A 22,779-nucleotide genomic window follows, 5' to 3' on the forward strand; every position below is an offset into this window, starting at 1 on the left:
ACTCTCCTTACAGCTCACATATCTAAGGTGACCCCGATCTAAATAAATAATGAATCCAAATTAGCTATATTATTTTTTTTAATTGTAGATTCATCAATTATATTTTAGTAATTACCAGGTAACTAGAGAAATAAACTGTATTTATTAATTACTAACTTTTTCCAACTCTCCTTACAGTTCACATATCAAAGGTGACCCCGATCTGTCGTCGCAGCTCATCGGTAATGGCCACTAGTTCCAGACTCTCGGCATGCGTGAATTTCGGGCTCTCCAGCAGACGTTTCTCTATGCAGCGACGCACTTCCTCCGCTTCGTACCGCAGTCCGCAGGTGTTTGTGTAATGGAAATCAAACTTGGCCTGTGGCAAAGGCCAGGATTCAGGCGGACCATTGGATCGGCTCAAGTGGGTGCAGCACCAGTAGTTGGACAGCTGGAAGATTTACAAAGTATGGCTAAAAACAGCTGTACTGCTGTACTGATAATCCCCCGTGATTGCAGGGTTCAAGAGCTCACCTTAATCTCGCCTTTGGTGCCCGTGATGACGGCATCGTTTTCTAGATTCTCCAGCCCCGTCACCAAAGCCACTAATCTTCGCCCATCTCCATAGTCCAGCATAAACTCACCCTGTACGTCCACGCGATCCTTGTTGAGTTGCGTTCCGCTGGGCAAGATTTTGACGGGCGAAACGCCGAAAATGAACTGTCCCAGCTGCAAAGCGTAGATGCCGAGGTCCATGAGCACGGAGCCACCCAGCGAGCGATTGAACACCCGTTCCATGTGAGCCAAGCGGAAACCGTGCTGGATCTTCACCTGGGTCACCTCACCAATGGCATCGTTATTCAGGAGCTCCCTCAAACGATCGTAGCTGGGAAAACAACGTGACCACATGCCTAAAAATATAAGAATCTATGATTAATATTTTTTAAATTTTAGTTTAATGGATCCACATCATTACCCTCCATAAGAAATACACCCCGCTGTTCTGCCAAAGCATACAGCTCCTTGGCCTGCTCCAAACTTAAGCATATTGGAGTCTCACACAGGACATTTTTACCCCTGGCCAACATCAGATGGACGACAGCGTAGTGAAAGGGATTCAGCGTGCCCACATAAACCACATCCACCTCGCGATCCAAGGCCAAGGCATCGAATCCATCGTAATGTTTGGGAATCTGATTTCTCTGGGCGAATTCCTGAGCTCTCTGACCATCCACATCGGCCACGGCCACCACCACATGGCGGGATTTCTCCACCGTTCCCAGGGCGGTGACAAAATCCTGCGTTATCCTGCCCGCCGCCGCAATGCCCCAGTTCAAATTCGCCTGGCTCTGCATTGTGAATGTGAATGCTCTATGAATGGGTATCCGTATCCGTTCTGTTTTCGAGTCGAGCCGGGCAGCTACTGACGCCATGATAATGATACTGAGTGCCCAGTCCCGAGGGGTTTCCTATCAGTCCCTGGCATCTGCATTCATTGCACTTTTCGTATTCCATTGCATTCCGGTGTTGATAAGGAACCAAACAGATCCGCACACTGCCGCTCTATAAGTCACATTTTTTGGTGATGATGATAGGGGTTTCTATAAACTTACTATATTAAATTAATTTTCAGAATCCTTTAAACACCAGTCTTCTGAAAAAAACATTTTACAGTTCACAATATTTGAAAATTCTCATTGTATTAAAAATTGTCTTTATTCCACAGAAAAAAAATTCGGAATTTATACTTGGGAATTTTAAGAATAATTGAATCTATAAGTCACATTTTTTGGTGATCATCATTACCAATGGGTATAAACTTACTATAGTATATTAAATTAATTTCCAGAATTCTTTAAATGCCAGTCATCTAAAAGAAAGACGAAAAAGTTCTAGAATCTTAGAGTTCTCCACAAAATTCCCAAACTGATCACAAGGTTTTCATCCACTCCATATACGTATTCCAAATCTCTAAAGGGCTCTGACCATGAAGTGTTCTACGCAATCGAACTTATCTTATCACTCAGAACTAAGACGAGCCCCCTTTTTTTTACGGTTATCTGCAAAAACGACGTGTGTACAAAACTATAAAAGTACAGTTGCGTAATTTCCCAAAAGCTACAAATTTAAGAAAAGAAAAAAAATTAAGTTTTTGGAAATTTAATTTATTTTAACAATTTTTAAAAAGATGTTTAGAATAATATATTTTGCCTAAATTAGTAAGAGCTTTAGTCTAAGTAGGTGCTAAAATCTTGATTTGAGATAAGTAAGCAGAAACCCTGAGATAAGAAACCCCCGCGTTCTTTTTCTTCCAGCCCCTAAATTAAAAGACGCCTATCATGCGGCGAAAACGTGATCAATTGTGTGTATAGTCGAGAATTTTGCCATATCATCTACTTTAGTTACACCCCAGGCAGAGTTCGACCTACTGGGAATGTCATTGCTGCCGTTTCGCAATCAATATTTTGCCTTATCGCACTGTTTGTCAATCCTTGATATAGAGTGGGGCATCGGGAAAAAAACATGGAACCAGTGGGGTAAACTTTTTCTAGGAACAGGCTATGTAATATGAATTTTACACTTAAGATATTAAAAATAAAATAAAATATATATTAATTATGGTTAAATTTGGTTAGAAAATTTTGAGTATTAAATTAAGAAAATATTTTTTATAAAATGTCTGTTTATTACTTTATTTTACTGTTACACATTTAGCTATATAATCTAATTTTACTGCTCATCGTACTTGTTGAGCACACCGATCTGCTTGCGGATGGTGTCCTCGATTTCGGCGAAGAGCAAACTATCGGCGTAGGTGACGTTCTTGTTCTCCACATCGCCGGCGATGATGGACTGACGCACTGCCTCCGCCTCGTACCGCATGGCCTCGGAATTGGCGTAGTTGGTCTCGTACTTGCCCTTGGGGGGCAGCCACTCCTTCTCCTGGCCATCGATGTCGATCAGCTTGTTGGGCGTCCAGAAGTCAATCAGCTAATAGATAATATATATAAGTATTACATTCTGTTGAATCACGTTCGATCAATCGATTAGATTGCTTACCGTAACTTGTCCTTTGGTGCCCTTGATCACGGCGGTGTTGGCCAGCTTCTCCTTGGACGAGAAGCGCATGCGAGCAGTGCGACCACCGCTGTAGGTCAAAGTGGCGCTCACATCATCGTCGATGCCCTCGGCATTGAGGGTTCCCGTGGACTCGATCTTCTCGGGCTTCTCCTGGAAGGCCCACTGCGAGACCTGAATGGTATAGATGCCCAGATCGTAGACCACACCGCCGCCCAGATCGCGTTTCCTATAAAAGATATTAGTTATTAGTTCAAAAGTTTATCTGATTTAAAAGTCAACTCTTTCTACTCACTGCAAGCGATCCACATGGGCCAATGGGAAGCCGAAGTTGACCTCCACATCCTTAACCTGGCCCAGTTGTCCGTTGGAGATGAGCTCCTTGACGCGCTGGTACGAGGGGAAGAATCGCGACCACACGGCCTCCATGAAGAAGCGCTTGTTGGCCTTGGCAGCGGCCAGGATGCCCTCCACCTGCTTCTTGTTCATGGCCAGGGGCTTCTCGCAGAGCACATGCTTGCCAGCGTTCAGCATCAGCACAGCCACCTCGTAGTGCTGAGGGTTAAGGGTGCCAATATAGACCACATCTGGGGAATTAAATAAGTACATTAAATTTTAAAATATTAAAAACAATTTAAAAAAAAAAAATTCAACAGAAATTTAATTTTATTAATATTTTCTTTCAATTTAATTGCAAATGAAGTTTACACTTGAGAATTATAAAGGTAAACGAAAAAATTTAGTTTTAACTTTAGTTTTAGAATTTGTTAATTTTAATTTTTAATTAAAGAATTATTTCTCACAATTTTTTCAAATTCTCATTGTATTTATTAAAATAAATAATTCGAAATTTACACTTGGGAATTATAAGGAAAAACAGAATAGAATCCTTCCGTTGGATTTTTAATTTCTTCTTAAATTGTCGAATTACATAGTTATAGCTTTTTTTATTATTTGTCAATTCCAGTTTTAATTTAATTTTATAAATTCACATTATATTAAAAATTGTCGTTACTCTACAGAAAAAATAATTCGAAATTTATATCGGAATTATAAAAAAAAACTGAATAAAATCCTTCAGTTGGATTTTTAATTTTCGAAGTTATTTAATACATTTTTTATAAAAATTTTTTTTATATACTCACCGACATCGCCGCTCTTGGCCAGCTCATCGTAACTTCCTAGGGCCTTGGGGATGCCGTGCTTGGTGGCGAACTCCTGGGCGCGATCCAGGGATCGGGCGGCAATAGCCTGGACCTTGTGGTCGGTGGAGGGCAGGGTGCTCAAGGCAATGACGAAGTCCTCGCTAATCTTGCCGGCAGAGGCAATTCCCCAACGGATGAGTTTCGACATGTTGCTGGTTTGTGGAACGGGCTGCGAATGAGTGAAGAGCCGAGTGGATTGTTAGTTAAATACATACGGGTGGAAGCCCCGGAGAATTCTCCTTATCAGCGGAGAATTCGAGAGAATCGAGTGCTATATCTCTCGCTCTACCGGGAGTTTATCTTCCCTCCCAATTGTTTGAAAGCAAATCGACCAAAAGTAATTGTGCTATTTCACAATGTTATTGAATTTGACCTTGTTTGAGTATTACTTGAATTATTCTGGATGCCACCTGTACGGCAATTCAAAGTTATCAGCGGATCGAACGAGCCCTCCTCTCTTGGCCAATAAATTCCCCAATAAATAAAAATACTTGTCACGTTCGCCTCGCTACGCAGAGATAAAAGATAATTACATAAATAATTTAAAAAATGTAGATTATCTTGTCATGTTTTAGATGGTACTTGAACTCGATTTGGTACATTTTTGTATAGCTTTCAGGCTAAAAAAAAAAATAAATAAATTGTACAAGAAGTAATACTTTATTCTTCTTTAAATCATTCATTTCTTTGGATATATTTTTTTAATGGTAAACCTTTTTTTAGTTTTTGATACATTTTGTTCTGTGTAATATATTTTCTTAATCTTTTCTTTTTTTATTAAAAGTATTATACTCTATCAATTTTTTTTGCAGTGTACCGATCTGCTTCTTCCCCTTCATTTTACCTAGAACATTTGTTTTGTTTTCCAACAGGCAACAACTGCTTTACTATATTTCTAATTATTTCTCCTATTTTATAAAACCTGTTTTGCATATAAAAATTGAAATAACCTTGGGTGTTGGATAAGCCGGCTATTTTTTTTAGATTTTTTATAATAAAAGCACTTTCGACGTGTGATTATAATTATGATAATGATAGCGATGAACTCCCCCGCATTCTATGTATGTAAAAACTTCTTACGTTTAACTTGCTGAACTAAACGCTTGGATAAAACTTTCCACTGTGTTGTTTTTTTATGCGCGACAGTTCTATTTATAACTTTTTTTAATAAACTATTCCCTGCGCACCCGACATGAAAAACAATTCGATCTCCTCGATTTACTTGACAATTGAGCTTTTGACCACTGTGGTGGGTGTACCAGCTAAACATGCCGTTGTTCGCGTTTCGCGGTGAATGGCAGTTGGAAGAAGAGGATAACAGCTGTTTATTGTTTTCGTCGCAGATTTCAGAAATTACATTCTCTAAAATGCTACGAAAATTATTATTTAACACTCAAGTAGTATTAAAACAGCAACCAAAGGTGAGTATAATTGTAACCCATAAGTAAGAGATCGTTAAACATTCCCTATTTTGCAGTTACATCACATACAACACTTGGCAGCAGCCAAGATCTTGCAACTCGAACAAATCCACATTGATGAGGCCGTCAAATTGGAACCCACTTTATCCATTTTCACACCTGAGATCTGGCGAAGGGCCCATCAAACATTTCAAAATCACGGCTTGGAAACGGTTAATTTCCTGAGGATCGTTACCGGTAATCCTGCTGTTTTGAAAAGAACTCCAGAGAAAATAATCAACAGTCTGGAAATCTGGAGAGCCTGTCAATTCGGCGAGAATCTACTACACCTGCTCCTTACGAAATATCCTGAATTACTGGACATTAGTGACTCTCACCAGCTACTTTCACACATTGGCTTTCTCAAAAGTCGCGTTTCGACCAGCAAAAATGTTTGGAAACTATTGATGAACAGCCCGGATTTGATAGCACAACCCGAGGAAATTGTGGAGGAAAAACTGAATTTCCTTATCGAAGTGATGCGCATTGAAGTTCCGGAAATAGTGAAATCAGCTGCCTTAACTCTGCCTTTTGAGGAGATGCGTTGCCGTCACGAGTTCTTGGTGCGCTTGGGTCTGTTCAAACCCCGGCCTCAGAAAGCCGATCCCAATGAGCCCACTTCGAACCACAAACTCTATCAGATTACGGACACTTCCGAGAAGAGCTTTGCCACCAAGATATGTCACGTCACCCTGACGGAATACGAAGCCTTCAAGGAACTCTACGCCAAGGAACTGGAGCGCAAGTCCAGAAAGGCCAAGGAAGAAGAGGACCTTAGCGATGAAGATGAATAGGTTTAGGATTAAAGATAATTGTTAAAGATATTTTATTAAAAATGTATTACAAAGTCCGGACCCGAATTTTTGTATGTGTTTATCTGTTCTTCAATAATTACCTTGTACAAAAAGCATTGTTCCTTAATTAAGGGATATATTGCTTAATTTTTTATTTATTTTTTCTTTTAAATTTAAAAGGAGTCGTTTGATACGCAAATAAAACGTGATACTTCATCACATTTCCGGTAGTACATTTTACCAAATCCAATCGCAACGCAGTTCTCATTTGAATCCAAGTTATTGGGTTGTCCGTCGTTCCAATCTAAGAAATTAGCTGTTTTGTTGGTGTCTACAGATATGTATTTGCCCTCCTCGGATATATCGTTAATGCCAACCCAGAACCACAAGTTCTGTTTAATTTTTAGGTTTAGGGCGTCAAACTCCTCTTGTTTTTTAAAGGACACCAAGTGGGCGACCATCTGCTGACAGCTTTTTTCAGCAGTGGTCCAATCTTGGTAAACATCATTTTGTATATAGAAGTGCCGGGAACCAATTCGCTCGAAGTTTTTCAGGTTAAATACTTTTGTGTAAATCCTGATGAGGGTTTCCTGAAGGTCCTTGTATTGGCTTGTTGTATTTATATTCAACGAACTTTCCATCTTATCCAATTTATTCTTAAAGTCTTTTTCCTGGTTTTCTATCATCGTCTGTATTGCGATCTGCTGGGTCTCTATCTTGTCTAACTTTTCCCGCATTTCGGCCATTTGATCATAAAGTGGATGTAGTGCGGCGAGGCAGAAGGCTCCACACTGATTGGGAGCATCTTTCAAGATACAAACTGAACAGGAATCCTGTGATTGAGCCAGGATTGAACACAGGGTCCAACCAAAAAATTTAACGAAAAAATAATTCTTGTACTCGGTCATTTCAAATATGTACGTTTACTAAAGACAAGTGATTGTAATGAACTGATTTCTGGGTTTGGGGACCATTTACATAACAACATTCTCTCTGCTTTAAATTCGAATAATGATTTGCTCAATTGTGGAATTTACATAAATGCATTAAATAGGAATACCCTTGCTAAATTGAATTTACACCGACAGCATATGCGATACATATCGATAACATATCGACAAACGAAAAACGTAACGTATCTAGACGAGTTTTGCCATCTCTACAAATACAACTATTCATAATAATTTCTTTAAACACGAAAACGCGAGTAAAACTAGCGGGCTTTAATTGATTTCATTAAAGAATCAATTTGGCTTTACACCCCACTCGTGTTTTTCAACCTGACCTGGCATTTTCGCCCAGGAAAAGCGGCCAAAAAAGCGAGTGGAAGGGTAGGGTAGAACGGTAACCTAAGCCCACAAAAAAAAAAAAAACATGGAAGTGTGTTAACGACGTAAGTGTCAGTTTCATTTCAAAAACTATTCAGCTTTCGAGTCAAATTCGTTTCTGAGCATTTTGTGTGATTTTTATTTTGTGATTTTCAATCGTGTGCTTTGTTTGTGTTGCGTTGGTGTGGGTAAGTGTGTGCGCTGCGGTGCGTCGGTGTGAGTGGCTGCGCATGTGTGCGGCAGTGGAAGCGAGACGGCACCACTCGAGTAGCGGTTGTCAAAAACAGCTGATCGGGCCCAGGGGTGTGGGTGCACAAGGGGCGGCGCTAGTGGGTGGCGGGGGCGGAGAGGGGCAGCACTCACCTGTAAGCTTTCGCTGAAAAATTTACGGTATAAAAAGAATTGTTGAACTTGGAAAATGCATTTAAAAATGTGATTAATTTTCTAAAAACACTTATTAACGTACAGTTGTTACCCTCTCTACAAGTGGTTTCCATACCTGTGGCGAATTTTCATGCGTGGAAAATATGTCGATTCAGGGTCAGGGTCCTGCGCTAAAATGATATATTAAATCAGTAAAGTCCTGTCAAGTGTATTAAATATTTTAAAATAAATAAATGATAAAAAAGTTTTAAAATTTTTATTAAATAAATTACAAAAATGAATTAATTGTTAATTTTTAGTAAATAAATTAAAATAATTTTTTAAAAGTTTTAAAATTTGTATAAAATAAATTATAAAAAAGTTTTAAAATGTTTAATTTTTAATAAATAAATTTAAAAAAATTTTTATTTTAAGTTTTCTTTTTAAATTGTTATCAAATAAGTTTTAGAAAAGTTTTTAGTTTTATTTTTAATAAACAGTTTATAATAATTTTTTAATTGTTTATTTTTAGTAATACATTTTAGTGAAAGCCAATTAAATTAAATATATGTAAAAGTATTTAACTCCATTATAAAAACCAAATGAATATATTTTAAAATGTGAAATATTTATTTTTTTCCTTTTAATATTATTATAATATAGAAATTCTTAACTATAAACTAAAAAATCCCTTATTTTACAGGTGCTTTAAAGGGCAATTTTGCTCACTCTACCGAACCCCCTGGGATCCCGCGATCCAGTTTCTGTCCGGAATGCCCCTGAACGATGTGGCCTCCACCGGCGGAGTTTATCCGGAAAATGGAACGAAGCACAAGGCGCAGGCGATGGCGAAGCCACCGGAGTCTTCTGTTCCGGGATCGTCGGGACTCTCGCTCTTCGCCCTGCAGAACCAAAAGTGGCAGCAGGTCTTCGACTTGGACAAGGTCATCAAGCAGCTGCGAACGGCCGAGAAGACCTTTCTGCGCGGCGGGAAGAACTCCTCCGCCGCCGGCGCCGCTGGCGGAGATCAGCAGGCGAAAGTTCAAGTCCAGCGCCTCCAGTCGGCGGACATGGCCTACTACGATCTGGTGCCAAAGTTGGCCAGCCGAGATATAGTACTTTGTAGTTCCTGCTCGGGTTGCTACACGAAGGCAGGCTTCCAGCATCACATTGCGCTGCAGCATCCGAGCGTCTGGGAGGCCACCTCGAGCAAGGTGACCAATGGTTCGTCCGCAACCAGCCACGATTCGCGTCTCACTGCCACGGAGAACAGCCAAGAGGGCGGCGTAGTGCCCAGTTCGCCCACGGACACGCTTTCGGCCTCCACGCTCTCCAGCTGCTCCAATGGCTCGAGCAGCTCGGCCTCGCTGCAGCATCCTGCGGGCGCGGGATCCTCCAGCACAACCACCACCTCGTCCTCGTCCTCCTCGTCGTCGTCGCGTCACAAGAGCAGCAGCAGCAAAAGCAGCAGTTCCTCCGCATCCAAGGGCAGCGGCAGCAGCAGCAGCACTTCCGCCGGCAGTCGTTCGCGTTCCAAGTCGTCGAAGAACCGCCACCACACCTCGCCAGCTCCGGCGCCCGCGTTGGATTCGTCCAATCACAAGGAATCGAAGGGTTCCAAGAAAGGTGCGGTTATAGCAGCACCGCAGCCTGTTGTCGTCGCTGCTGCTGTTAAAGAGGAACCTCCAGCTGCCCCGGCTGCCATCAGCGTGTTCTCCTCCTCCAGCAACTCATCCTGCAGTCTACCGCCCACGCCCACATTGGGAGCAGCCTCCGGGGAGGTGGCTCTGGGGGTCAACTACTCACCTGCCCAGCTTCAGACGGAGGTGGAAAAGCTACCCGAGCTGCAGCCAAAGAAAAAGGTATTTTGTATTAGTTTAATCTTATACACAAAAAAAATTTTGTTTGGTAAAATTTACCAATGAAGATAGTTCAGTAACTATAAAAAATAGTACTTTAATTTGTTTTTGCTTTATGTACTATTAAATAGTTAAACGACTATTAAAATAGTTATGCTTACGGGATGTGTGTATTTTGTTTGTGTACCTTGAAACTATTTTAAATAGTGAAATAACTATAAATAATTGTATATTTACTTTAAAAATAGCAAGTTAACAACAATTTATGGTTCGAGCACTTTCTACCCTTTTTTACAGTTGCATAACTATTCTTTATAGTAGCTCTTACGTTTACAAATTACGTAAGAGTAACAATTTACTTAGTAGAATTGACAATTTTTATGGTTGGGGCCTGTATGAAAATTATTTATTAATTATTTACCATGTCTTATTTATTATTTACCAAGTCTTTTTTGTGTGAAACTATTTTAAATAGTTATTTAACTATGAACAATAGTTAAGTTAATAGTATATAGTGAAATAACTATAAATTATTGTTTATTTGCTATAAAACAGTAAGTTGACGATAATTTATGGTTCGGGCTCATTCTACCCTTTTTTACAGTTCATAACTATTTTGTATAGTACAAATAACCTAAGAGTAACAATTTACTGAGTAGAATTGACAATTTTTATGACAATTATTACAGTTGATTTAACCAAGTTTTTTTTTGTTTGTATACAATAAACAATAACTAAATTCTCTGGCTTTTCAGTTAAAGGGCTCAAGCGATCATCGAACAAAAGCTGAGAAGGAGAAGAACAAAGAGAAGCCGGCGGCGGTGATGGTGAATCCCTACGAGCAGCAGCAGGTGATCAGCGAGTTGGATCAGGCCGTGTCCTCCATTACGGGAGCAGTTTCCTCCGAGCAGGTGGCTCCCGAAGAGGAGGAACTCCCATTGCCCAACACCTCCGATGAGAACTCCATTTCGCAGACGCTAGACGAAATGCTGGACAGCAAGTTGATCAACGAGATTCTCAATAACTTTGATGAGAGCGCCTTGGACACTTCGCAACAGCAGCAGCCGCAGCAGCAGCAGTCGCAGAATGGATCTCTTTCGCATCCCGCACAGGCGACGAAAAGATTGCGCTACGAGGATGGAAGCATTTCCGAGGACTACACCGTCTATCAGCAGCAGTCGGTGCAGCAGGTTTACGGCGAGGAGGAGCACCAGCAGCAGCAGGAGCTGACCACCATCGATGCCATGCAGCTGCAACAGCTGATCTACCAGCAACAGCAGATGCTGGAGCAGCAGCAATTGCAGGAGCAGCAGCAGCAGCAGCAGCAACAGCAGCTGCAGGAGGATCAGAAGCTGCAGGATCAGCGTCAGTTTAGCGTTTACAATGTGCCATCGCTGACGGATGAGACAATGGTCAGTACCCAACAGCCACAGCAGCTGGAGGAGCACATGATCTTGCCCAGCATCATTTACGAGATCAGCGAATCGAATCCCGATTCCATGCTGGAGCAGCAGAAGGTTCTGGCCGAATTCCTAACCCATGCGGGCTATGAAAATGTCGACGTGAATGTCGTTCAATCGGTGAGTTCTGCAATGGAGACCACCACCACCAATCACCACCACTTGGCGGACGAGCTGGGTGACTTTGAGTTCAGTAAACTGGAGACTGTTAGCGACACCGTAAAGACTGTTAAACCCACAACCAATCCTCAGATCACCACCCATCATCCATCGCTGGCCAATGCCAAATACCACGAGGACAGCTACTTCAATGTGATGCTCTACTCGGGATCGCCACGTCCGCTGGCCATGAACACATTCGGCATGGTGAAGATGCCCCAGGGATTGGGTGTGACATTTCGCAAAAATCTGCTGACTACTCGCAAGGCGAACAATAATTTGTTGTCCCTGACGGGTGGTAATCATTTAGGCGTGGTTGGCCAGCTGGCACGCCCACCGCCGCTGCCTTCACCCGCGTTAAATAATGGTTTTCCGGGGAAGAATCCCGCTTCGGGAAGGACCATCTACGCCCAGCGATCGAATGTCATAGCACAGGATCGATTGAGGTGCAATAAAAGGGCGCTAATCAGTGGGAAAACTGGAGGAACAGGAGTAATGACGGCCAAGCGTTTGAATGAACTGCTGATGGGAAAGGTCAAGAAGGAGGAGAAGCCACAAGCGGAAGGAGAGGAGGAGCAGTCGCCGCTGAAAGACAAAGAACGCGAGAAGGAGGAGGATAACAAGCTGACCTTCAGCTTCTTCGAGAAACGCCGCCGGCTGTTGGCCGGCAAGCAGGAGCAACTCCAGAACTTGGGCCGCCCCAACTTCCACCTGCCGCTCCAGAGTAACCACAATGCCAGCCAAAGTCAAAGCCACTCGCCGCAGCATCTCCTCAAGAAGCAACTGCTGCGTACTTTATCCGACAGCAGCAGCAACATCAACATCAGCAACATGAACAATATAAACAGCAGCAGCAGCAACAACACTCCCAGCGCCAATAGCAATCCTCCCTGGAAGGGGAACAATTCCAATCCGGGCGGGAACTCCACTCCAACCAGCAGCGACTTGATGCGCGTCTTTGTCTGATCTGTTCTGATCGGATCTAAAAATCAGAGCCGCGCATCCCTAGTTATATATGTTTATACAATACGAAATACCGATTATGTGCAGCCTCTTCTATAAATGCTAAATTAGTTTTTTTTAAATAATTTTTTTAAATCAATTCTTCATTTTTTAAAAGTGATAATTAGTTATCGATTAGTTGATTGTATGTAGTTCTCTGTTTAGTCTATGCCCTAAGTTAACTTAATAAATATACACATTTATTTTCTCGTGGCTAAGCATTACGCTAAGTACTCGTAAATCATTATTTATAAACGCTGTAAACTTTTAAAAATACAAGAGCATGCCTAAGTTCAATTCTATTTCAAAAAAAGAGAGTTTGTTTCATTTACTGGATAACCATGAATTCCAAAGAAAAATGTAAAATAATACCTTACCCACATACATTTTGTTGGGATTATTTTCCTGGAAAAACAAATGGATTTCAAGCAGGTTTAAATGTGGGCTCTCAGTTGGATTATAAAGGGTGATGCGATGGTGATCTCCTAGAATTCCGAAGACTACCTGGCGACAGATTACGGTCGACTAGGTGATCCCAAAAATGGTGACCTCAATGTGCTGCTAAACGATGATGGTAAACTGTGGAGCCGGTTAATATTTTTCAGCAATACCTCCCTAATATCCCCTTATCTAAAGGATTACATGAAGGAACTTATTCAGAATAATATAAATTGCCCGGGATACCGAAAGTAAAGAAACCAAATTATCTTTTTAGGTATATCTTTATAGATACATAGATATAGATATTATTTATCACATGAAAAATTCGTTAAGAAATAACGGTCGAAAATTCATGGATTAGATGGTTCAAAAACGCGCTATACATTTATCAAAGTTCAGAACCTTTCACCATTTACAATACGAGATACATCAATAGAATCAGTCAAAAACGATTAAAAAGCACTGGGAAATCTTATTTAAGTAAAAACTACATTTATTTTCACATTTATTACGGATTTAATAATTATATATATCCAAAATATTTGTATTATGAACACTTTTAGACTATTTATAATGTCAAAATAAATGTTGTATAGAGAAATACAAAACATAAATCTGTTACAATATTCATAAATTAAGATGATATAAATTATATTATCTAAAAATTATAAATACTAAATAAAATAAATATATATAAAATATTCAACGTACTTGACCTATTCAGTTGTCGCGGAGTGTAAGTTGTAGCGGCTTGTACTTAGCACACGAACGGTCACACTGGCGGACAGGTTTTTTCTTTTCTTCGGCGAACAATTAACATGGACAATAACATTAGACGCTCATAATCATCTTCTAGCCGCTTAAGGCCAGGTGAGATCATCATCATCGCTGGCCGAGAAATGCACCTGAAGATGCTGCTAGCAAAAGCGTGAGAAATCGCCGGGGAAATCGCTGGAAAATCGCTTGAAAATCGCATGCAACGAAGTACTTAAATTTTAACGAACCGAAGAACTCAAGATGCCAATCCTGCCAATTCTCATGGGGCTACTGATGCTCCCACTGTCCTTAAGCCACTCTCACCAGGATGCCAAGCTCGTGGATGGCTTCAGCCTGCCCAGTCTTCCCTCGGAGCACCTCATCCGGTACCTGAACACATTTCCCAAACTGAAACAACAGCTGACCACGAATCTCACCGGCAATGCGAAGGCGACCATTTCATCCGCCTGCTGGGGTCATGAAAGGGATTGCAAGCCGGATCACCGCTTCCAGACGCCCCAGTGCCCCGGGGAGCACACCGGCTGGGCCAGGAGCAAGGATGCGCAATTAAGGACCTTCTACAATCAAGCAGACTTTGGTTACATCCAGGAGCAGCTCTCCCAGTTGGCGCCGCAATGTGTGCCCACTTATCTGGGTGATTCCTCGCTGGAGTGCACCCACTATCTGCGCTTTTGTCGCGGCAGGAATCTCCTTTTCGACTTTCGGGACTTGGTTAACAGAGAAGAGCGGATACGCTACCACATGGATGTTCTAAGTCCTGGTCAACTCCTGGGCCACTGTGACCTAAATCGAACTAGGCTCTCAGGTGAAATGGAGCACATTGGTTCGGCCCTGCAATCCTGGGGTCCGGAGCTGCGCAACTTTGAGGTTTTACCTCATCCCGTACTGGAAAGCGGTCTCTGCGATGTCGTCGTGAATACGCCCACTTTCATCATGAAAATCGACGCCACCTACAATATGTATCATCATTTTTGCGACTTCTTTAATCTCTATGCCTCGCTCTTTGTCAACCAATCGCATCCGGCTGCTTTCAACACGGATGTGCAGATACTTATTTGGGAAACGTATCCTTATGATTCGCCTTTTAGGGATACTTTCAAGGCCTTCTCACAGCGGCCCGTTTGGACGCTCAGCGATGTGGAGGGCAAAAGGGTGTGCTTCAAGAACGTTGTGCTGCCCCTGCTGCCCAGGATGATCTTTGGATTGTTCTACAATACACCCATAGTAAGTGTACAAAAAATGAAATGGTAATGGTCAATTTTCATAACATTTTGATATGAATAAAGATTATGTTAATCTTTTTTTATATTATTTACTCAAAAAATACTACATTTGGTATTTTTATGATATGATAAAATATCATGTTGATATGCTTGGATCTTAAATTTGACATAAATCATATCGGTTTTTTATTGAAACAAGATAGAAATAACCCTATTTCATATCGGTTTTCTTTCTGTGTGGGAGAGGGGAAATAGAAGATCAAAACAACTATTAAATTGATTATTTCTTTTTTAGATCCAAGGCTGCTCGAATAGTGGACTGTTTCGAGCCTTTTCCGAGTTCATCCTGCACCGGCTGCAGATTCCCTACAGGCCGCCACAGCAAAAGATCAGGATAACCTACCTATCACGACGCACAAAGTACCGCCAAGTGCTGAATGAAGATGAGCTGCTGGCTCCGCTGGAGGAGAACGATTTGTATTCCGTGCAGCGCGTCTCCTACGAAAGGTAGATACTACCTCCTTTTAAACACTTAACTAATTATAATTCTTTTACAGACTCTCCTTCACCGATCAGTTGGCCATCACCCGCAACACGGACATACTCATCGGCATGCATGGCGCTGGACTGACGCACTTGCTCTTCCTGCCCAACTGGGCCTGCATCTTCGAGCTTTACAACTGCGAGGATCCCAATTGCTACAAGGATCTGGCTCGCCTGCGTGGCGTTCGCTATCGGACGTGGGAGCAGCGGGAGCTGGTCTATCCGCAGGACGAGGGACATCATCCCGAGGGCGGGGCCCATGCCAAGTTCACCAACTATAGCTTTGATGTCCAGGAATTTGTGCATCTCGTCGATGAGGCAGCCAAGGAAATACTTAGCCACAAGGAATTCCCACGCGAGTCATCAGAAAATCCCTCCAAAACGCAGCACAACGAGCTGTAGATTGCCACAATTGTGATTAAATGCATTTATTTTGCTTATTTTCCAGATCCAAAATAAATCGGTATTATAAACTATTCTTTTTTTAAATTTGAATTTGCAAAGTGTGACCATGTCTTTGGGTTTGTTATCGGTGGGAAATTCGATAATTTGATCGAGTAAGTGCCATCACTATTATTGTTTACATTTTACCGGCAAAATCTATTTTTACAATTCTTAATTTTTTAAGTTATTTTGACTCCAGAAACTTCAAAAACTATGCACAATGGAGGCCGAGGAGGGTGGTTTTATAAAACACGAGTTAAGCCAACTGGATCTGAATTCCTGGAGATCTGTTAAGGAAAGTTTGGATAGTTTTTTGGTGACAATACCCACTGTGCTGGGTTTCATCCTTTCCCGCCTGCTTTGTGGACACCTGCCGGTGCTATCCACGCGGAGATTCCTGCTGGAGTTCCTTTTGATTGGATTACCCACCGTCATTTTGGTCACCGTGGGCAGTGCATATAGCTACACCTATTCCCTGGTGGTTTCTTTAGGTGTTTTAGCTTATACCTATAAAAATAACCCTCACGAAGTGCCAAAACTCAGATATGAGGTCGGCAAACGACCCATAGTCTTCACCCTGCTGAGGGCCACCGCGTACAGTGGAACCTGTGCCGCCATTCTGGCCGTGGACTTTCCATCCTATCCCTTTGATTACCGGAAAAGCAGGACTTTCGGTGCCTCCACGATGGACATGGGCATTGGCCTGTTTGTGGTGACTATGGGATTGGTTTCCCAACGAACGAGAAACACCGCTGACCTGAAGAAACTAAAGAGATCTGTGCTTCCCTTGCTGATTTTGGGATTGGCTCGCACTATTGTTATTGCAGCGATTGATTATCATCAGGATGAGACGGAATATGGTCGGCATTTGAATGCCTTCTTTATCCTGGGCCTCACCAAACTGATGGGCAGCTTCTACAGTCTTTTGGTGAAGTCGGATGAACAGCTTCTGGGACTTTCATTGGGTATGTTGCAAGAATAGCATCTTAAAATGATTGTAATAATTTTTCCTTTTCATTTTAAGGTCTGCTTTTCCTGCATGAACTGCTGCTCCAAATGGGTCTCTCCGAATTTGTGATGTCCTCTGCACCCCACGAGGGCTTTTTCAGTGGCAATCGCGAAGGCTTGAGTTCTCTACATGGCTGCGTGGCTCTCTATCTGCTCAGCATTTACTTTGCCAAGTGGTATACCTCCCGGGATCACCTCAGTTATCCAGATCTAATCATCAAGTTAAGGAAAATCCTTTTGTTGGCCATTATCTGCTGGCTTTTGACTTTTATAAGTTCATACTTAACAGGCATTGCACGTGTTACATTTAGTTTTGGCTATGTCGTTTGGATTTCCGCTGTGTGCCTAAGTCTTATTGTGATTTATGCCTTTTTCTTTGAACTGAAACTTGTTAACGTAGATTTTAATAATAAGAAAGCGTCTGGAGATGGCAAGGAAAAGAGCCTCAGCCTGCCCACCTTTGTGGAGAGTCTAAACACCAATGGTTTGACCCACTTTATGCTGTCCAACTTTCTCACCGGAATGGTCAATATGTCCTTGGACCCTGGTCATCGAAATGATGTGGAATCCGTTGCCATACTATCCGTCTACATATTTGTTTGCTCTGGAGCTGTTTTTATTATGCTGAGAAAGGGTATACGTATAGCTTAAAAAAATGTGTGATATATACTTGTATTATAAAAATATTCCAAACAAAAATCCGGGTAAGAGTTTATTCTTTAAATTGACCACACAATTAAGAAAGTATGCAATAGCACACCTTTCATCTTCAAGGACTACAAATCGACTCAAAGGGCATAATATAACCGTTCGGCATGACCAGAAAAAGGATGATGGGTGCCTCCGATCCGATTTTGGAGGGCGATTTATCCGCATCGGATTCCTTGTAGACCTCGTACACCATGCAGCCATCGTTGCCGCGAATCAAGCGGGTCCACAGCCACCTTTGATCCTTGCCACTGCCCCCGGAAAATTCCTGCGATGCCAGCTTCGTTTTCAGTTGATGACAGGCCACCGAACAGGTGGAAATTGGGCTATCCATGCGCTCTTTGATTGTCGCACTTCCGCCCGCCTTTTTCCGCAAAGGAATAATATCCGCCGGATGATCAAAATCCACGCGAGGAGTTCGCTGCCGAGGACAACAGGCGGCGGCACTCAGGCGACTCGAGGTCTTGCAACAGGATTTTGGAGTGCAGGGAGTAGGAACCTTTGGAATACAGGTTACTGGAGTAACCTTTCGACTGCCGCAGCTGCTCGTCGGTTTGGAGCAACAGGTGTTAGTAGTACTGGGCGGCTTGGAGCAGCAGGTGTTCCACATTGAGGACGAAGGAGGAACCGAGGTGCTAGCGGAAGTGCAAGTGGATGTCGGTGGACAGGATTCCTTTTTAAGAGATGATCCTGAAATTTTCTTTTATATTAGAAACCTTTTATCCCTTGAAACCCTTTTAAAACTAACCATAGCCCGCCAACTCCAGCATGGGAATTATTTTGGTGGCGCCCGAAAGATACAAAATGCGATCCAGGATCGTCATGATCACCTCATCCGGATGCGGACCCAGCATGTCGAAAACGGGCGCCTGTGGGGTCTTCTCCAGCCTCAAACCGGGCGGACACTCACAACATCTCGGCGTCTGGGATCCACAGCAAGAGCTCATGGTTCTAGTGTCGTCTTCTAATGTTGGTATAAATAAACACCCAATTTTTCCAAATGATTTTCTCCCAAAAAGCCGGACCGGAAGTGAGTGTTCTATGAGTGCTCGGCACTGGGCTGCTTTGTCCAAAGGGGCCAAGCGGCAGATGTCAAAGGTGCGATATCCGGCTTAGGCGCACGGCGAAGGCGAAGGCGTCACAAAAGAGATAAGATTTCTATTAAGGAAATGACTGGAATTGCTGGCATTGTCCTCTGGACAGCCGGAATGAGAGCACAGAGGTCGAGCGACTGGGAAAGGATATTTAATTTAACGGCGCTAACAAAGACCAAATCAAAGATGAGCCTGCGGGCGAGGCTAAGCATTCAGGACTTAAGGAGTGCGCAAATGACCAGCAATGAGCTCCTTATTGGATGAGGAAAGGGTATGACAGGGTTACGGGGCCTTTAGCTATGATAAAGTCTTTGTAGGGAATTATAAATGTACATAAAATCAAAAGAATAATCTAAGAAATAACAAATGGCTTGCACCTTTTACATACGATATAAGAAATTCTTTCTTCTTTAATGCAATAGTAAATAAAAATATAAAAACCTTAAAACTAAATATTTCACTGTGCTGTTTTCTAAAATATACTTGTAAAATAATTTATAAAGGTGTTCAAAAGTATGCAACAGTGTATGCAAGTGTTTCAGAACAACGCCACATAAAACTAATAAAAAATATTGCATACTTTTAGACATATTAAAAAGAGATTTTAAAATTGTATGATTTTCGTACAACTCTTGTTAAACAAAATTTTGTATTTCAACTCTTCTTTTAAAATTTTTTATAATAATATTTTTTAAGAGTACCGAAAATTCGCAATGTCAAACTGATATTTTTGACAATTTTTTCTCTCCGCCATGAATGTAATTACGGCAACAGTTTCCGCTGCTGATGCGTAGCCTCTGTTCGTCATTCGGCTTTGATGCGCTTTTAATGTCATATCCTGGCCAAGGACGAGGGCTCTTATCTGATTTGGGACAGCACAAATGCAATTTCCGTCCGCCAACCTTTCAACCCTTCTTTTCCCCCCGATTTATGTTCAGTTAATAGCTGGGAACCAAATATAATCATATATAGTATATCAGTTTATCTAGAGGCGTGTCCAGAAAAACAGCAACAGGAAAACGGAAAAGCCACGAGCACCTGTTCCCACAGGGGGTGGCTTTTTGGCTTTGATGACAGATTATTTTCATTAGCAAAAGAAACGAATTGTTGTCCATTTTTGGGGAGTGGAAAATTATGAGCGTTAATTATTACACAGGCCAACAGTGTTTTTGGTGCAGCCCTATGGGCATTAAATTGTGTTAATATAGACGGATATAAGCATATCTGCATACTTAGTTTTCGAGTTTAACGGGTGGTATTTGTGCAATCGCGGTTATAAAAAAGTAGCAACATTTTATATTTTCATTTAAGATATCTTCGAGGGTCTGTGCTCAGTTGTAATAAAACCTATGCCAAAAAATTGCTTAGATGCCCTTCTACATAATTGCATTTAAGGTTCCATCATTATTTGAGTTAATTAAAGCCTATGAGCCATTGAAGAAATTTGTTCACCTCTATTCCCAACCAACTTGATGCGGTGAACAGGCTTAAAAAAATACAAGGAAAAATATGTGCCCTAAAATATTTTACATGCATCTAGAGGCGTCTTTTCCCGAATTTTTGAGATAAATCCCACTTTTGTACTTCGAAAAATGGAATTTATAGAATTTTTTCCGTATGAATGGGAAAAGTAACAAGTATTTTGGAGTCACTCTTACGTAACGAGTTTGTCGTGATTTTACACAGTAGGCTTTTTAAAAATAACAGTGGCGTCGCCTTAAAATTGTGGTGGGGATTTTGTTTAAGGCATATTAACCCCTTAAAAATATAATTTGTCTATGTTCGGCGCCTACTGCTAACCAAATTGAAAGGCACATTTTTACGAATGTGTCAGATATTTATGTAAAATGGGATTTAAAAATAGTTGTTACTTTTTAAGTTCTTAAAGAAAAAATTCTATAAATTCCATCTTTCGACGTACAATGGTCTTATTTGTCTTAAAAATTCGGTGAAAGACGCCTCTAGATGCCTGTAAAATATTTTAGGGCACATATTTTTCCTTGTATTTTTTTAAGCCTGTTCACCGCATCAAGTTGGTTGGGAATAGAGGTGAACAAATTACTTCAATGGCTCATAGGCTTTTATTAACTGAAATAATGATGGAACCTTAAATGCAATTATGTAGAAGGGCATCTAAGCAATTTTTTGGCATAGGTATTATTACAACTGAACACAGACCCTCGAAGATATCTTAAATCAAAAAATTAAATGTTGCTATTTTTTTCAAACCGCGATTGCCCAAATACCACCCGTTAAACGCGAAAACTAAGTATGCAGATATGCTTATATACGTCTATATTAACATGTTTTAATGCCAATAGGCCTGCACCTTTTAATAAAGTCCATTTTGTTGACCTGTGTTATTTTCATGTTTTCCCCAGCATGTAAAACATGATATCCTGATTGATGTAGCCAACAATCAGGTTGAGAATTGGTTTTGCCTGCTTTTTTGAGCTGCCAATTTGCTGACGAGCTCCTTTTTTCGACTGCTCGTCAAATCGGATTCCATTCAAAAGGACCATTCATAAAGGGAAATAAAAACCCAAATATATGTGTGCATATGCATGAGTGTGTCTGCGTGAAGGACTAAGCTCCTGGGCCCTGGGGAAATCGCTTAAGCCGTTCATAATGAATATCATGTGTATGCGCTTATGTGTGTGGGAGTGACTAAGCTGCAGGATATTTTGGGAAAGGGCAGACGGAATTTTGCAAAACATAAATTATTTATAGCACACTTCTAAGGGCACCTATTTAGCAGGACACCTACACGATTTTTTTGTGATAAATACAAATTCTAAAATTAATTTAATTTATCAGTGAGCAGTAATTACTGGAATTATATATAAGGGCAAGATTTACCATCCCCCTGCACAAGTATTTGGAATTTCCTTACAATTGCAAAACATTTCCATAGAACTTTGCCAAGTTCCACATAAAATACTGATTCGTTATGGCTTCTCTACAACAGCCCCCTGAATTACCACAAGAGTTCGTGACTTACAGTGAGGCACAGACTCCATAACAACTCCCGGCACAGGGCAAACAAAATGCTTATCGAACAACAGTTTTTATCGGAGCTTATACGTCATGGCAGCAGGCAAAAGGAAGCCCCATTCCCTGGTACTTTTTGAAATGCTTTTAGTGAGCGAAATTGCGCAATTGTGGAGCAATCAATGCGAAGCCAAAAAAAGTGTTGAGCAAAATCGAATGGAATACAGGACACATGGCGAAATAAAGATGAGATTTCATTTTACAAAATAAATTCAAATCATTTTTGAACTTAACCAATCTTACGAGAGAAGAGTATTCGAGAAATTACAAGACTTTTAATTCCACTTCTAAAGCTGTCTAAAAGTATGCAACAATATATTTTACTGCATAATTTTAAGGACCTGAATAAGATTTTTTCTAATTCCGTTTAACTCTTAATTCTCCTTTGTTTTTATAAAAAAAATTTTTTATGATTCGATGTTATGTGGTTATGTAATATGCGGTCACATCAATTCGTATGCAATACCAGAATTTTACCATGCGCATTGCGATTATTCTAGTACTAAGTACGTATGTATAAAAAATGAATTTTCCTTATTTTTTCAGTGTGAAAATCCAAAAGAAGATGGACAGACAGTCGGTTGCCATGCTGACGTTCTCGGTCTGGTCTGGGTTCCATCAAAATTGCGTTGCTGTTAAATCGTGCGGAAGCTGATATGATTATGACCTTCCAAAGTGCACTGAGTATCTCCCATGGATACACATTGCCTAGTTGCATTCCCAACGATTGCAGCAATTAGCAGAAATATTTTCGGTAGTCTACCCAAGATCACACTCTTTTTTTGGCCAATCGCATTAAGTGA

General features: G+C 41.2%; 7 protein-coding genes across 10 annotated transcripts; 4 read left to right on the forward strand and 3 right to left on the reverse strand.

Moving 5' to 3' along the window:
• Positions 1-173: 173 nt before the first annotated feature.
• Positions 174-1,389, reverse strand: LOC108063455 (trans-1,2-dihydrobenzene-1,2-diol dehydrogenase). Of its 2 annotated transcripts, none has more exons than XM_017150565.3 (3): positions 956-1,389; positions 514-890; positions 174-430 (listed from the first exon to the last, which is right to left on the reverse strand). In XM_017150565.3, the coding sequence occupies exons 1-3, from the start codon at positions 1,332-1,334 to the stop codon at positions 179-181; spliced, it is 1,008 nt and encodes a 335-aa protein (XP_017006054.3). In that variant the 5' UTR covers positions 1,335-1,389; the 3' UTR covers positions 174-178. The 2 variants fall into 2 exon arrangements, with proteins under 2 accessions (XP_017006054.3, XP_017006064.3); XM_017150575.3 differs by having other exon boundaries at positions 338-452.
• A 1,253-nt stretch (positions 1,390-2,642) lies between these two features.
• LOC108063554 (trans-1,2-dihydrobenzene-1,2-diol dehydrogenase) lies at positions 2,643-5,478 on the reverse strand. The gene is made up of 5 exons (XM_017150684.3): positions 5,343-5,478; positions 4,203-4,431; positions 3,353-3,644; positions 3,040-3,286; positions 2,643-2,970 (listed from the first exon to the last, which is right to left on the reverse strand). The coding sequence occupies exons 2-5, from the start codon at positions 4,408-4,410 to the stop codon at positions 2,710-2,712; spliced, it is 1,008 nt and encodes a 335-aa protein (XP_017006173.1). The 5' UTR covers positions 4,411-4,431; positions 5,343-5,478; the 3' UTR covers positions 2,643-2,709.
• A 52-nt stretch (positions 5,479-5,530) lies between these two features.
• Positions 5,531-6,600, forward strand: LOC108063561 (transcription termination factor 4, mitochondrial). The gene is made up of 2 exons (XM_070218545.1): positions 5,531-5,683; positions 5,740-6,600. Exons 1-2 carry the CDS (start codon positions 5,531-5,533, stop codon positions 6,514-6,516), a joined length of 930 nt encoding a protein of 309 aa, XP_070074646.1. The 3' UTR covers positions 6,517-6,600.
• A 1,042-nt stretch (positions 6,601-7,642) lies between these two features.
• Positions 7,643-12,995, forward strand: Atxn7 (Ataxin 7). Of its 2 annotated transcripts, none has more exons than XM_017150637.3 (3): positions 7,643-7,909; positions 8,911-10,069; positions 10,822-12,995. In XM_017150637.3, the coding sequence occupies exons 2-3, from the start codon at positions 8,981-8,983 to the stop codon at positions 12,649-12,651; spliced, it is 2,919 nt and encodes a 972-aa protein (XP_017006126.2). In that variant the 5' UTR covers positions 7,643-7,909; positions 8,911-8,980; the 3' UTR covers positions 12,652-12,995. The 2 variants fall into 2 exon arrangements, with proteins under 2 accessions (XP_017006126.2, XP_070073027.1); XM_070216926.1 differs by lacking the exon at positions 7,643-7,909 and adding an exon at positions 7,910-8,032.
• Positions 12,996-13,892: 897 nt separating this feature from the next.
• Eogt (EGF-domain O-GlcNAc transferase) lies at positions 13,893-16,147 on the forward strand. The gene is made up of 3 exons (XM_017150721.3): positions 13,893-15,129; positions 15,424-15,635; positions 15,686-16,147. Exons 1-3 carry the CDS (start codon positions 14,146-14,148, stop codon positions 16,071-16,073), a joined length of 1,584 nt encoding a protein of 527 aa, XP_017006210.2. The 5' UTR covers positions 13,893-14,145; the 3' UTR covers positions 16,074-16,147.
• A 102-nt stretch (positions 16,148-16,249) lies between these two features.
• On the forward strand, positions 16,250-17,813 carry PIG-Wa (Phosphatidylinositol glycan anchor biosynthesis class W a). 2 transcript variants are annotated; one of them, XM_070215698.1, is made up of 3 exons: positions 16,250-17,080; positions 17,140-17,344; positions 17,413-17,577. In XM_070215698.1, the coding sequence occupies exons 1-3, from the start codon at positions 16,336-16,338 to the stop codon at positions 17,432-17,434; spliced, it is 972 nt and encodes a 323-aa protein (XP_070071799.1). In that variant the 5' UTR covers positions 16,250-16,335; the 3' UTR covers positions 17,435-17,577. The 2 variants fall into 2 exon arrangements, with proteins under 2 accessions (XP_070071799.1, XP_017005869.2); XM_017150380.3 differs by having other exon boundaries at positions 17,140-17,813.
• Positions 17,811-18,895, reverse strand: LOC108063327 (uncharacterized). Its single transcript, XM_017150391.3, has 2 exons — positions 18,580-18,895; positions 17,811-18,521 (listed from the first exon to the last, which is right to left on the reverse strand). Exons 1-2 carry the CDS (start codon positions 18,776-18,778, stop codon positions 17,893-17,895), a joined length of 828 nt encoding a protein of 275 aa, XP_017005880.2. The 5' UTR covers positions 18,779-18,895; the 3' UTR covers positions 17,811-17,892.
• Between the last annotated feature and the right edge of the window lie 3,884 nt (positions 18,896-22,779).

Source organism: Drosophila takahashii, chromosome 2L, assembly GCF_030179915.1.
Source record: "Drosophila takahashii strain IR98-3 E-12201 chromosome 2L, DtakHiC1v2, whole genome shotgun sequence".
Classification (NCBI taxonomy): domain Eukaryota; kingdom Metazoa; phylum Arthropoda; class Insecta; order Diptera; family Drosophilidae; genus Drosophila; species Drosophila takahashii.

What these genes read in the sequence shown, in the direction of transcription:
- LOC108063455 (XM_017150565.3), bottom strand. Translation starts at nt 1,334, where the DNA reads ATGCAGAGCCAGGCGAATTTGAACTGGGGCATTGCGGCGGCGGGCAGG. An exon ending in GGGTGTATTTCTTATGGAGG is followed by an intron (nt 891 to 955) that starts GTAATGATGTGG and finishes TTATATTTTTAG; the next exon opens with GCATGTGGTCACGTTGTTTT. An exon ending in GCACCAAAGGCGAGATTAAG is followed by an intron (nt 431 to 513) that starts GTGAGCTCTTGA and finishes TAAATCTTCCAG; the next exon opens with CTGTCCAACTACTGGTGCTG.
- LOC108063554 (XM_017150684.3), bottom strand. Translation starts at nt 4,410, where the DNA reads ATGTCGAAACTCATCCGTTGGGGAATTGCCTCTGCCGGCAAGATTAGC. An exon ending in GGCCAAGAGCGGCGATGTCG is followed by an intron (nt 3,645 to 4,202) that starts GTGAGTATATAA and finishes TTAATTCCCCAG; the next exon opens with ATGTGGTCTATATTGGCACC. An exon ending in GCCCATGTGGATCGCTTGCA is followed by an intron (nt 3,287 to 3,352) that starts GTGAGTAGAAAG and finishes TATCTTTTATAG; the next exon opens with GAAACGCGATCTGGGCGGCG.
- LOC108063561 (XM_070218545.1), top strand. Translation starts at nt 5,531, where the DNA reads ATGCCGTTGTTCGCGTTTCGCGGTGAATGGCAGTTGGAAGAAGAGGAT. An exon ending in TATTAAAACAGCAACCAAAG is followed by an intron (nt 5,684 to 5,739) that starts GTGAGTATAATT and finishes CCTATTTTGCAG; the next exon opens with TTACATCACATACAACACTT.
- Atxn7 (XM_017150637.3), top strand. Translation starts at nt 8,981, where the DNA reads ATGCCCCTGAACGATGTGGCCTCCACCGGCGGAGTTTATCCGGAAAAT. An exon ending in AGCTGCAGCCAAAGAAAAAG is followed by an intron (nt 10,070 to 10,821) that starts GTATTTTGTATT and finishes CTGGCTTTTCAG; the next exon opens with TTAAAGGGCTCAAGCGATCA.
- Eogt (XM_017150721.3), top strand. Translation starts at nt 14,146, where the DNA reads ATGCCAATCCTGCCAATTCTCATGGGGCTACTGATGCTCCCACTGTCC. An exon ending in TGTTCTACAATACACCCATA is followed by an intron (nt 15,130 to 15,423) that starts GTAAGTGTACAA and finishes TTTCTTTTTTAG; the next exon opens with ATCCAAGGCTGCTCGAATAG. An exon ending in CAGCGCGTCTCCTACGAAAG is followed by an intron (nt 15,636 to 15,685) that starts GTAGATACTACC and finishes ATTCTTTTACAG; the next exon opens with ACTCTCCTTCACCGATCAGT.
- PIG-Wa (XM_017150380.3), top strand. Translation starts at nt 16,336, where the DNA reads ATGGAGGCCGAGGAGGGTGGTTTTATAAAACACGAGTTAAGCCAACTG. An exon ending in GCTTCTGGGACTTTCATTGG is followed by an intron (nt 17,081 to 17,139) that starts GTATGTTGCAAG and finishes TTTCATTTTAAG; the next exon opens with GTCTGCTTTTCCTGCATGAA.
- LOC108063327 (XM_017150391.3), bottom strand. Translation starts at nt 18,778, where the DNA reads ATGAGCTCTTGCTGTGGATCCCAGACGCCGAGATGTTGTGAGTGTCCG. An exon ending in GCTGGAGTTGGCGGGCTATG is followed by an intron (nt 18,522 to 18,579) that starts GTTAGTTTTAAA and finishes AGAAAATTTCAG; the next exon opens with GATCATCTCTTAAAAAGGAA.